General features: G+C 35.9%; 1 protein-coding gene across 10 annotated transcripts in view; it reads right to left on the bottom strand.

The window, feature by feature from the left end:
* Positions 1-2,988: 2,988 nt before the first annotated feature.
* The window catches only part of Syt14 (synaptotagmin 14), a 132,205-nt gene continuing 121,024 nt past the window's right edge, over positions 2,989-14,169 (bottom strand). For 7 of the 10 annotated variants that reach the window (XM_090341267.1, XM_090341258.1, XM_090341261.1 and 4 more), the window contains 3 exons: positions 7,523-7,712; positions 4,856-4,912; positions 2,989-3,597 (listed from right to left, as the gene is read on the bottom strand). In XM_090341267.1, coding sequence (XP_090197393.1) covers positions 3,284-3,597; positions 4,856-4,912; positions 7,523-7,712 — 561 coding nt within the window. In that variant the 3' untranslated portion in view covers positions 2,989-3,283. The remainder of the gene's footprint in view (positions 3,598-4,855; positions 4,913-7,522; positions 7,713-14,169) is intronic. The other 3 variants (XM_090341268.1, XM_090341259.1, XM_090341265.1) reach the window with 1 other exon arrangement.

Below are 14,169 nucleotides of genomic sequence, written 5' to 3' on the forward strand. Positions count from 1 at the left end.
AAGCAAATGGTCTAACATGTAGCTTGGAATAGCAATACAGTCTGCATGAAACAGCCCCATCTGGCCCCACAATAAAACTCATGCATATTAGGGTAGCTTAGATCAATGTTTTCATTGACTTTCCATTAAAAAAAAACAAATTATGGCCACCTTACTATTATATAATATGCATGTTGTTTTCTAACAAAATGTGGATAGTATTTAGGCCTCAAGTTTATAGAAGAAAGCTTCTGAAAGGTAAGATGGTATCATACTAAGCAAATTCTTTACTGAGGTGAAATACACTCGATTTCCTGGGCAGTAATAAACAACTATGTTTTATAGCTCATTTGGGAGATTGTAATTCTAGGCTCTGTTTTTCCCACAGATGCCAGTCAATTGCTATATTTGGACGATTTCATTAGATTATAAAACTTAGGGGATTTTTGCAGAAGAGTAAGAAGTGGGCTGTCGGTCTCAAGTTTCTGAGTTGACACCTGCTGCCTACCAGTGGCCCCCTTTTGCTGCAATTATGGTGATAGAAGATTCTGCCTTTAAGCTGTCTTGTGAATTCAAGCACAAAATGTGCTACTGTCTCATACATCAGATTCAGTAACATGAAGTATGTTCTTGAACTCTTATCTATTGAATCCCTTTCTAAAAAACCAGACAATTGTGAGGGAGTAATTAAGCTGTGTCAAACCACAGGAGAAGAAGATATGGGTTTTGCTGTCTATGGAGAATGGCAGCACACAGCACCCCAAACCAAATGCAGCATCTAGTAATTATGTAGAGAAAGATAGTCCATACATGTGAGATTTGTCTATTCAGCTATCAAAAGAAGCCAGGCACCTCCACCTTTACAGATACCTGTACATGTACACATCATGTTATGTGTGTATGTAGGTTTGTATATGTGTACCTACACATACAGGTTACCTTTGAGGCCTTGGAAGAGGGAGTGAAGGGAAGATCACTCCTGCAATGTGAAAAATAAATTTTTTGCCCTATTATAAGATTTGATATTTATACCAGCTAAAGCTCTAGTGATATCATAACCTACACACAATTTTGGGCATAGTCTGAAGGAAGGCTATTTGTCAAATTGTTATTTAATGAATAACAATTAACTATGTCTTTTTTAAAATCACGAATAGTGAAAGCACTAAGCTTGTCTTCTTAGTGTGTTTCATTAAACTTTGTTACAGCTACAAATCAGATTGGTAACTTTTATTTTTAATTAGGAAGGTAGATACCAGTTGTTAGCAATGTATGCAGTTGGTTCAAAGACGAGAACGATAACTATAGTATCAAATGATTCAATCCAATTTTTTGGGAGAATTTGCTTTCTCCATTTTTCCCGTACTATAGTTGACAAATATTTTAGTAAAATATCTGCCATTTGACCCATGTTGTAACTCTATAACCTAACTCATATATTAAAAAACTTCTGGAAAAAGTTATTGATGTAACAGAAAAAAGGATGAATTTTTCCCTTAATGAAATGTTCACATTTTCATATCTTAGGTTGCCCAAATTTATTTTTTCTTATAGCTCATGTGTATGAATGCATAGAGCTGCCTTTTTAAAACTAAAAAATAGGAGTCCACAATCTTTTGAGGATTTCTTTTAAGGCCTTTCAGTACAGCCAAGCTAAAGAAATATTATCTACATGTTGTTTCATTATAGTAATATCAAATTCTAGCTTAAAATAACATAAAATAGTTAAGACTAGGAACAATGATAATGCTTTTTAGTAATTGGTAAATTGTATGTTTTATCTAGTTTAACTAGAAATGAGAAAGAGAAAAAAGGAAAATATTTTTCATATATATGAAACATACTCTATTTAATAAAGTATATGCATAAATGTATATACTAGGTAAGAAGCTAAATTAAAAGGAAAATAGCGCAAAAAAATTTCTGACTGATGTTTCTAAATATAAAAACAACAAATCGAAGTGCATTGACATTAAAATTAGCACATAATACAACTTCCACATATTTCAGAGAAAATAAAGATCTTGTGACGCTGTTCTGAGGAATCTTTACATTTAATAAAAAATTGAAGGCCTAATTTTGCAAATACAACTTCCAAGCTGTATGAGCAAATTTAACTTACATGAAAGGCACAGGATGACATCACGTTGAAGAAAGGTTATCTGTAAATTTCATAAAGCCTACTCACAAGTCACTAGAAACTTTATAAGGAATCTCAGAACTGTAACTTGATGCTCTGATTCAAACTGAGAACTGGATAGTCTTTATGTCACAATAGAAATTGAAGTTAAGAGTGGCGATTTAGAGATAGAAGAGTTTCTTATTTTGACTCTACCTGTCGTATGCAGTGTTGGTTACTAAATACTTAGAGCAGATCATTCAAATTTTGTTTAGCTTGAATTGTTTTCAGTTTTCAACAGCTTTTATCTACTGTGTTTCCCAGCTTGTGAGAAAAAAAATGAATTCTCACTTCACCTGTGGTTGAGTTAATCATTGAAATTCTAAAGTAAAGTTCTGCTCTATTGTTTCCTACATTGGAATACAAGAATACAGGAAGTGCTTTCAACAGAAAGTTACGTGGTTCTACAATACCAACCTGTCTAAAAGGCTCACAAGGGACCAGTATATAACTTGGTCTCTTTGGGTCAGGCAAAAGCAGAGGAAAATGAAGAGATAAATCTCTTAAAAAATATAACACAATCGTAAAAATCCCTTTATGAAGATGATAAATTGCTTATGATTAGATTTAGTGCTACAGAAAAGGACTGAGGCACAAAGAAATGAAAGGCATGGAAATAACAAGCCACCTTCTGAAATGACCCATCTCCAATGTGATCAAAAACCCTTCCCCATTAGATATGACTTATGATTGTATTGGCAAACATTACATAAATACCAGGGATTGGCTGGTCAAAATATATGGAGGTGGTTAAAGTATACATAGGGTGATTTGAAAATAAGGTTGCAACTAAAATTCTGATTTTTCAAACTATTTCTATTCTTCCATGAAATTACTGGCTCTTTTGCTCAAGTAAAATTAACTTAAATCAAAGGCCTATTATTAAATTTCTGCCAGGTTGTTAATTTAACAATAGTGACGTAAGTTTCTCAAATCAACTCTACCAGAGACAGATCTTTTCTTCATTTATGTCAGTATTCAACGTTCTTTCTCACAGAGCATTTTGGTATAGTGTTGAGCATAATTCTTCAAAGCACAGCTCTTCCCATGGTGTCCAGGTAAAAACAGCAGGGTTATAATTAGAAATAATTCTGCCTTGGATGGACTTCCTGTTTCTCCTATTCATCATGATTCTAGTAATGCATGCCATCGGCATACTTGCTGTCCTTTTGATTCTTTCATTTCAGTCCAGTGATTGAGTTCTTCTTCTCCAGAGCTGTTGAGACCTAAAGAAATCCAGCCTATCATCTCTTTCCTTTTCATGCTGCGTTTGTTATATACAGAGAGTATCAGTGTCACATCAGAAAGTTGAAATAGGGCCACTTGAAAAACAAAAGTTTCCTTGTACACTGGATTTGGCTGCCCTCTGCGGATGGAAGTCTTGCATTTGGACATCTCTTGACCCATGGAATTCAGCAGAGTTAACTTAACATATGTATCTGAAGAAAAAAAAAAACACCAACATACCACAAATATCATCTGAAATGAATTCAAAACAGGAAACATTGAGATTAAGTAGTTACATCTTATAAGGATATGGTGTATACCGTGTTTAATGGAAATTTAACCAATTCCATTTTCATGTAAGTTTATGAAATGTGATAAGTATAGAGAATGCTATGTAGGCTGAAAATATTCTGGGAATAGTAATATCTTCACCTTATTGTTTCTCCATAATAGAATTTAAAGGTATACCTCATAATCCTTTCTTCACCCTTCCCATCCCATCCTTAACCTCCCACCACCACCCCTGCCCATTATCACCCCCATTTAGCTTCACTAAGCAGGACATCGTAGCATTAATAAACACTTAGCAAGCTCAATTAGCCACAACACTGTAAAGCATTCCACTGTGTTTTCAGAGAATAAGAATAAACAAACAAATAGAAATGAAGGCAAATGGTGAAGAGGGAAAAAGGGAGACAAGAATGCAAAGATGACATTAAAACAGCGTAAGATGAAATGTCAAAAAAATCTCTGCATGGATGTGGTTTTTAAATATATATATATATTTCAAACATTTAAGGGCCAAAATGAAGCCAAATGCATTAAGAGTTCAATGTTCAGCAAACCAAGTCAAACTTCTGGTTTCATGCAAGAGTACATTTAATGTGCTTTTTCTTTTCTTTCATCTTTTGTACAATTAAAATAAAGACTATACGGTTTCTTCTAGATGCAATTTAATGTAAAATTTTAAGTATTATAGCTTAACTATTATGTATTATAAAAAATCAATGTGATGTTTGTTGTACAAAGCAAAACAAAACATTTCATTGCCTGATTATATGGGAGATAAATCCTCTCGTTTAAAAGATTGTGTTTTCAAGTTCTCTCCACTCATGCAAATGATCTTCAGCGTGTTGATCCATCATGTGTACTTCACGTCAAAATTCAACTGATTTCAAAGACAATTGCAATTTCTCACCAAATATCTATTTCTGTTGTATAAATCAAAATATAAACAAGTAGAAAAAATAAAAACTTAAAAAAAAGTTTTGCCTATTTTGTAAATGCTCTGAATACCATCATCCATAATCAGAGATAGATTCTAAGTTAGTTTTATTTAAAGTACCACAGATAATTAATGTGCATATTTTTAGAAATCAACATGGTGGACAGTTTCACTGCTGGCAAGTTTTAGGGTATTTTGTTTTTGCATGAAAAGACAACATCCAATTAGCCTCTACAGGAACTCACCTCGGATTATATAAACCTGTCCACCTATCAAGTGTTTTAGACAACAGAACAGTCCATCTGACAACAGGGGGTGGAAAGCAGTAAAAGAAATAATGACCAGATGTCAATCGTTGGGTGAAAGAGGGTCAAAGGTCAGAATTAAAGAGGAAACATTGTGCACTGGAGTGGAAAAACACAAACTTTAGCATTTTAATTCAGGTAGAGGGTTAAACAAAAGGGTTGTTGGGTAAATTTCATGGAATGAAAAATTGTAACATCATTGTGTAATCTTAAACAAAATTACACTGTTTTAAAGGGAGATATCTTTATAATGACATTCTCTTGGTCTAAAGCACATTGAACATAGAATCATGCAAATAAATCAGACTACTAAAGATTGAATAAAAGTCATTATAGGATCATCACTATTATGCTAAATTTTAAATTTATCCATGCCATATTTAGTATTTCTTTTTTTCTTTTTCTTTCTTGCCAGTCTTGGAGCATGAACTCAGGGCCTGAGCACTATCTTGGGTTTTTCTCAAAGCAAGCACTCTATCACTTGAGCCACAGCATCACTTCCAGCTTTCTCTGTGTATGTGGTACCAAAAAATCAAACCTGAGTCTTTGTACATGCTAGGCAAGCACTCTACCACTAGGCCAAACTCCCGGCCCATATTTAAATATTTCAAAGTAATAGTTTTATTAATTCCAATGTAATGTAAAACTAAGTTCTGCAAAATATAAAATGAGCTATTGTTTTTTTCTCTTGAATGTTGCTTTGGATAAAACAGTTCGAAGCCTAGAACCTATATATGAAGAGGTATAATTTCATACACTTTAGAACAAATGATAGAACTGTCTTGCATTTTAATCTAAAAGAGTCTTATATCTCCTTCACATTCTACTTTCAAATAATTGTTGAAAAAACTGAACTCAACATTTACTTATTAGCTGCCTCCAGCTAACGCCATTAATAAACTTATATTGAAGATCGAATCCCAAAACAATAGAAATGTCATACCTCATGTGTGTGTTAATCTTTCTTCCCCAACCCTGAGACTGTCTCCTTTTTAGCTCTAATTCCTGTTTTTCTACTTGATCTGAACACAATCACGCTGTGCTGCTTCTTGAGCATCTCCACTTTATTTATCAAATTTACCAAACTATTTGCTAAAATGTGAAGGGGAAACTGGTAGCCTGTGGCTCAAGGTGACCTCAGATTATAATTTGCTTCTCTGGGGATAGTGTTTCGGCAACCCAGGGGGTTCTTCCACAGTTGCTGTGCACTCACTGTGCCTGTCTTTCACTCACACATCTCATCCGGGTTGTCTCTAGGCCATTTGAGTCTGTTCATTTCAAGAATGGCTTATTTTCCCCCATTAATTTTTTCCTTGAAATGAGAAAGGGAGTAATACTAAATTCCATCTTTCTTTTATGCTTCTTTGTCAGACCTACATCTCAAAATTACCCTGTGACAGATGAAACTTTAACTTCATCTATATAAAATAAAACAGATTTAGGGGAATTAGATTAGTTGTTAAGGGTAAGAAATGGGACTCTAATTTTAGCCTTCACACATTTAATTTGGGGACAGATGCATTCTATGATATGCACAAGAAGTAAGTTTCCCAACATTTCTTGGGGCAAAACAAATATATTTTTTATGACTTTTCACCTCCACCTAATAATGGATTTTATGATATTTAGGAGCAAAGTTTATTTAATTTGAGGATGAAAAAGTTTCCTTTTCTTAAATTGGTTGATACCTGGAGTAAAAGACTGCACTAAGCAAGTTCTAGGAGTCTTGAAGCACTTTTCTTTGATATAATATTTGAGATTGCCTTTCAATTAATTCAGGCTATTAATAACTTTAGTATTAGGGAATATAGAAGTTGGTCTGTTCTCAGTTTTCATCTAATAGATAATAACAAACTGGGAGGTACTCTGCTGAACAATTTTTCTTTGCCTTTATGAACTGGGAGTAAGAAAGAAGAAAGGCATAAAGTCTGAGCAGAGATAACCTGTTAGCCTTCTCTTCCAACTACCTATGATAAATAAAAAGCAGTTCTTATTCTAGTTGCTCTGGTAAATGAAAAGCTGATTCCATCTAAGATCAGACTTTGATGCAACACCTGTTGGTAGTTTTTTCCTTTTTCAGTGCTAGGTATAGAACCCAGGACCTTGTACATGTTAAACCATGTGTGCACTGAGCTTATCCATAATTCCTATAATTTTAAAGGAAAAGAATATGCAAAGCAATAGTTTCTTCTTAACTTATTAAGGTAGAAAAAGGGAAAATGTATAAGTAAATACATTAGTTCAGATTACTGCATGCAGACAGAAGATAATGTGAATTAGCACTTAACTACAACAGATATATACATTTTTGCTCATATTTGTGAATATTACTCTCTTTCTAAAAACCCTGTAACTTTTTTGTCTATGGTAGGGATAATTTATTCTGTAGATACTATGAAAAATTAAGATTCCTGTCACCATACAATTAATATTTTGAATTTCAAATTTTTCTACTTCCCAAATGACTGGAAATAGAAAACATAAACCAGATTAGCTGATGATTCATCATTTCATTTTGATTGGTTAAGACTAAAATGATGGCATTGAAGCCCTAATGCTGAGGGTCCCGTAAGTGCAGAAAACATTAGAATAAATTTTTTCACTCACTGGGTGGTCTGTTTGCTGCCAAGTTTTTGAAGCGGCTGCCTTTTATCACTTCTGCTGCTAATCTTCCAGTTGTGGCATTATAAAGCAGGCCAATGAGAATTTCTGGAACTGAGCCGTGTTCAAGAGAATGACATGAGGAGGTGCTCTCACTACACGACATTTCTGACACACTCATTTGGGAGTCACAGCCCTATAAAACAACAATGAAATGTTTATAGTATCTTGCAGACAAAAAACAAAACACATTAAGTGATGTAATGTTGATGCATGTTTACGGAAACCTGGTAGGTAAATCACAATACAGACAAGATCTGGCATGCCAAATTTCCCAAACACTAACTTAAAAATATTGTCTTTAGATATTTCAATCTTTGGATAGCTCTTCTTTATACATGAGTCAAGGAAATATTAGATAAGAAAGTTGGCTAAAGGGTTATTGGCCTAAAAAACTGATACTGATGTTGATTCATTCACATCAAATGCCTTAACTGTGCCTTTAAAGACAACGAATGGGATGCTTTCGGTAAATAAAGCTATCTCCTATTCATAAGCCAGCATCTAAAAGACAGAGATGCACAAAAGCTAAAAATAGTAAAAATTTGCCATGCATATAGGAACCAAAGAAAAATTTGATGTAGCTGCATTAGAGCCAGTAATTAGTAATTTGGGTTGGTTTTAAAGACATAACCATTACTGAGGTGAAATACACTAGAAATAGCTTAATGATGATAAATCATTTCATTCACCAGGAAGATAAAATATTTGCAACTTTGCATATACTACAAAACACAGGATCAAAATATATAAAGTAAAAACTGTGTAACTAGAAAAAGAAATAAAGGAATTCATAACCAATGGAGATATTCACATACTTGTCTTGGTAACTGACCAAATCAAGAAATGAGTAAATACAGTAAGAACAGAGAAGATAAAAAATTATTCAAATTAACCAGGTGCTAGTGGTTCATATCTACAATTGTAGCTTTTCAGGAGGTTGGGATTTGAGGATCCTGGTTATAAGCCTGCCAGGGCAGGAAAGTCCATAGACTCTTGTCTGGAATTAATCATCAAAAAGCTGGAAGTTGAACTGTGGCTCAAGTGGTAGAACACCAGTATTGAGCAAATAAAAGTTCAGGGACAGTGTCCAAACCTAGAGTTCAAGACCCAGGACCAAAACGAAAAGAAAAGAAAAAATATGGGCCGGGACTTTGGCTTAGTGGTAGAGTGCTTGCCTAGAATGTACGAAGACCCGGGTTCGATTCCTTGGTACTCCACATACATAGCAAAAAGCCAGAAGTGGTGCTGAGGCTCAAGTGGTAGAGTGCTAGCCTTGAGAAAGTCCAAGGACAGTGCTCAGGCCCTGAGCCCAAGCCCAGGACTGGCAAAAAAAAGAAAAGAAAAGAAAAGAAAAAAATATATGTATATTACTTCGTTTTAGCACAAATATATAAGATAGCTAGGAATGAATGCATTGAATGACATGCTATGACAAACTGAAAACTGCTACATGGGTAAATTATGCTAATGTATTAGAAGGCTCTATTTTTTGAACATTCCTTCCATATTGATCTATAGATTAAATGCACTTCCAGTAAAAATATCAACAGACTTCTCTGCATTTTTTACTTCATTACCAATCAGGGGAATGGAAATTAAAGCCAGGAGGTAACGCAAGCAACAGATGGGCTGGAAGAATAGCAAGTGTGATGAGGACACAGGGAGAGGGAAATATCTTTTCTTCTGGTGGGAGTGTGAAGTGGTGCTGCTTTAACAAACGTTAATGACACACATACACTGTGCACTGGCACTTTCACTCCTACATATAGACCAATAGATACCATTAGAATTGTAGGTGGAGTTTCTCAAATGACAGGAAAGGTTGTCCACGGCATTAGTTATACTGGATGCTGTTTGGACAGCCAAATGAATGAACAAGTTGAGGTGAGTTCCTACAATAAAATACTTAATATACAGCTAAGAAAGCTGTTATAATGTCCACCAAGGTAAGGTTGAATGAAAAAAAATATTGAACCCCAAAGGATTCCAGCATAATTCCATTTATGCACATTAAAAAGAAAGCTCAAGCCAAAACAACAATGACCACTAAGCCACAGTGCTCCAGACACATGAATAGGTAGTAGGACTCTAAAGCCACCAAGTAATTGCATGCAAGTAAAAATTGTGGTTAACTCTGGGAAAAGGAGAAAAAGAACAGCGACCAGGGAACACATGATGGAGATTCAGATGGATGGAAATGGCCATTTTCAAATTTCTTGACGTAGATGGTAGTTCCTTTGTTACAAATAGGTGGTACTGCCTTACTCTTTTCTAAGTGTGAAGGGTCCTACAAGAAAAGTTATAAGATAAGGATTATAGGATGCAAGGGTATACTAAACACAGAAGAATAGGAATTTAGAACATATTTAGGATTTTCTTTGAAGATTCCTAAAGATATTTCCCTCATTATGTAAGAAGGAAGGAAGGAAGGAAGGAAGGAAGGAAGGAAGGAAGGAAGGAAGGAAGGAAGGAAGGAGAGAAGGAAAGAAAGGAAGGAGGAGGCAGGCAGGGAAGGAATCAGCAGGAAGAGAGGGAGAATGGGAGGAAAGATGTACAGAAAGGAAGAAGGGAGGAAAGAAGGAAGCAAGCAGACAGGCCCCTTCCTCCAATGATGTAATTTTTAAAATGTTTTAATAAACCCTCAATAGTTTAAATCTACTGTTACAATATAAGTCATGCGGGAGAATTAACACATATTTGGAAACTGAATTAGCTCCTTGGACTTATCTTCACAAGGATAAAATCTTGAATTTTCAAATATAATTCTAAATCAGAGTGAGAAGCCAAAAAGAATATATTTCTTATATTGCTAAATCATGAGCGCGTGCACACACACACACACACACACACACACCACACACACACACACACACACACACACACACACAAGCCCACATGGTTTGGTATGTTTTCATGACAGTTGGAGAAAACATAATTTTAGTAAGATTCAATTAGGATATATCACCACTTATGAAAATAGTGTCAAAAACATGCTTGAACATATTTGGTGCATTTGTTACATTAGGCTATTATACCAGTGGCATCTGTTAGAATATGATAGAATCAGTTCTACATAACACAGTATTTTTCACATTAACCTCATCAGATATTCAGATGTGACTATAATAGCCGTCTATCAACAGAGAGGTCATGCTACCACCAAAGATGTAAAGGGAAGGCCTTTCTGGGTTCCAAGGTCCAATTACTATGTGAAAATACTTATCCTCAACCCCTACAAGAAAGCAAGGTCATTAAAATCTTTCATGATTACACTGTATCCAAGTAAGCTCTGCTGAAATACAGCAGCATTTAAGTAACAGGAAAAAAAACCTTATTCCTTAAAAGGGTTTATTTTAAATTCCTACCTTAGAAAAAGTGCCAAGCTCCTTGCCTTTCTGCTGCCCCACTGTCTAAAGGCTGACCTGAGTTCAAGATCATTGAGCATAGAGAAGCAGCACAGAATCACTATATAAACCCAAGAATATCAAATCCAAATCACACAGCGCTGCTGCATGCTCCAGTGGATCTCCTTTCGCACAGCTCCTCGGGGCATGGCGCTTCTTCCCATATACTCTCCAAAATCTCCGGGCATCTGCCACTAATTTATAACTGCAGCTTGCCTGCGTGCCAGGAAGTGCAAGTGATTAACCCAAAGTCAGATAAGTTCCACTCATAACTAGGCCTACTTAAAGGAATAGTCCCACAGGCTGCCCAAAGTAAAACTTCTCCCCACCTTGCAGAATATCTTATTTCTAATACTCCCTACTTCCTTCTCTCTGAGTTTTTTTTTGTCAGAGGGTGAAGGATTCTAAACAATTTTTATGGGACTAGAGAAAGAACGACTTGAATTTTCAGACAAATGAATAAACTGTATATCATGTTTATCATCACCAGAATTAGTGCCTGTGTCAGTCATTTCTATTTCTTCAATGGTATTACATAGGTTACAATGAGGTATGAACTTACAAACACATCCAGAAAAGTTCATACTATTAAAATCACAACAGAATGCCTCAGAAGTAAACAGACTGAGCTTTTCATTAGTATTGAATTGATTCCAGCTTACTTGTAGCAACTCATTTCCAACATTTTTTAAGGTCAAACAGAACTGTATAATAATTACTATCAATTTGAATACCCTCCCACTGAATGTGTTCTCACTACAGCTAGAGGTTAGCGGGAAAGGCTTCCATTACACTTTTCTGAGAATGGGGAGGTGGGGCTACATAGGTTGCTATTGGGTAAGAGGATCCACATCATCTGCTCCTGCAAAGCTGGAGGCTCCTGACAGAAGGCTTTCTCTAGGAGTCACTTCCGAGCCCCAGGGAATGATGTAAGGAGCAGAGAACCAGAGATTACTGGTAAAGGTTGTACAAACACTCATCTATGGAGTAGCCCCACGAAGAGCATCATGGGTGAATAGATTCCATTTCAGTGTATCCTGGGAGACAATATTCTGAGTGAATAGTGTGCTTTCCAATGCAGGTGACAGAATGTTCAGCTTTGAGATACAAGGGAATGGGATCCCGTTCATACAGAGGTAACTTCAGGCACTCATCGATCCAGGCCTCAACCTGTCACAGGAACCAGTTCCCTCTTATCTATTTCTTAACTTACTCCCCACGTGTGGCCTCATTTTTAGTCCTTCTTTTCATTCTTAGTTGTCAGGTGGTTTTCTGCAGCCTTGAGTCCTCTGAGAAAAAAGGAAGCTTCTCCAGTGCTCATGGCCCAGGAGATTTAACAAGAGCTTTGAAAGCAAGTTTGCACTATGGTCTGAGTAGAGTTCTTCTCTAACTCCTGCAGAAATGCAATTCCTAAAGTCATATGTTGTTAAGAGGGTAGAAAGTTGATGAGGTGGGCTCTTTGAGAAGGCATTAGGTTAAGTTAAAAAAATTAGGGCGGAGCCTCCATAATGGAAGCCTGGTGGTTTTACAAGGGGAGAGAACCTATGGGAGAGATATACATACATGTCTGACAGGATGTGTTACAGACAAGGGGAACCCTTGTGAGAGTACCCTGAACTTCTAAAACAATGAGCTAAACAAACCTCCTTCTCTTAATGTAGCTGCCTTGGTATTTTATCACAGTAAAAGGTGTCTTTACCAGTTGTACAGGAGTATTTCAGTTCCCCCAAGTAAAAACTGGGTTCTATGGCCACACCTGTAATCTTAGCTACTCAGGAGGCTGAGATCGGAGGACTACAGTCCAAAGCTAGCCCAGGCAGGAAAGTCTGTAAGACTCTTGTCTCCAATTTGCCACCAGAACAGGAAGTGGTACTCTGGCTCAAAGTGGTAGAGTGCTAACCTTCAGCTGAAGAGCTCAGGGATAGCACCCCGGACCCGGAGCGCAAGCCCCACAACTGACAAATGAAAAAAAAAAAAAAGATGCAGGGCAGAAGAAATATAGTTAATAAACTAGAGGCAATCAACCACACTGCCCATTTTTGCATTCCCTGCTGGGCCTTCATGCACGTTCCTGAGAGCTAATGCAATTGCTGTTTTGGCTGAAATGGATAGAATCTGCTTTCTGCCTCCCATTGGGCAAGGTGCATAATCATTACTGTGGCAGGAGATGGGAGAGGAAAGAACACATTCTCACACTCTTGGGGCACCACTGACATTGAGGGGGGCTAAGGAGACAGGGAAACAGAAGCAGAACATTCTTTTTATTTTGTAAGCTCTAAATAATAATATAATAATAATAATAATAATAATAATAATGGAAAATTGGCATATCTGATAAGAAATTTGAAGGTAAAAGAAACTATACAGCAGGTAAAAGCAAAATATTTCATGTCACCTGCATATGACTGGAAACGGTCATAAAAAAATCCTGTGAGCAAAATTTATAGCACATGCTATATACCCACTTTTGCTGTACTCAACATGAACATAATGTTTGACATTTTTGCATGTTTATGACAGGAAAGGTTTTTTTTTTTCCTCATGTTCTCCTAGGATATCTATTTGAAGAAAGAATATATAGGCATACACACATATATAGCACGTGGCATAATTAATTTTTTGCTGAATTAAAATTTTAAATGTTTGGGTTTCTGCATATATTTATAAGTGAGACTGGTAATGTTTTCATCTCATGTTATTCTTGCCCAGTTAGTGTAAAAATTATACAAGTCCATTACTTCCAATAGTTGATATTACAAGTAAATATTGTTAGATCTATGTTATTAAAGTATCACTTTCGTTTGAATTATATATTTGGTTTATGAGTAATATTTCATTTGAGTAAGGGTTTGATGCTTGAAAATCCACACTCTTGTTTCTGAATAGCCAGTTGACCAAATTTTTAACATTGTAAGACTGTGCTGCCCCCTGCTGCCCACTTTCTTCTTGAGTCTTCTAAGAAGTGAGAATTTATACTTGAGTATAACAGTAAGATTTCCTATATAAGATTAGAAGATTGTAACAATGTTGAAGGGAAAATACTGAATGCAGTTCTAACAAATAGATGACATTTTTGAAGATATTGAAGCACAAACTATCTGATGATGGCAATAACATCTAGCATAATAGCTGAAGAATTTAAACATGCGCCAACACCAGAGGCTTATGCCTGTAATCCTTGCTACT

This window comes from Megascapheus bottae, chromosome 10 (assembly GCF_031878675.1).
Source record: "Megascapheus bottae isolate mThoBot1 chromosome 10, mThoBot2.hap1, whole genome shotgun sequence".
NCBI classification, from domain to species: Eukaryota; Metazoa; Chordata; class Mammalia; order Rodentia; family Geomyidae; genus Megascapheus; species Megascapheus bottae.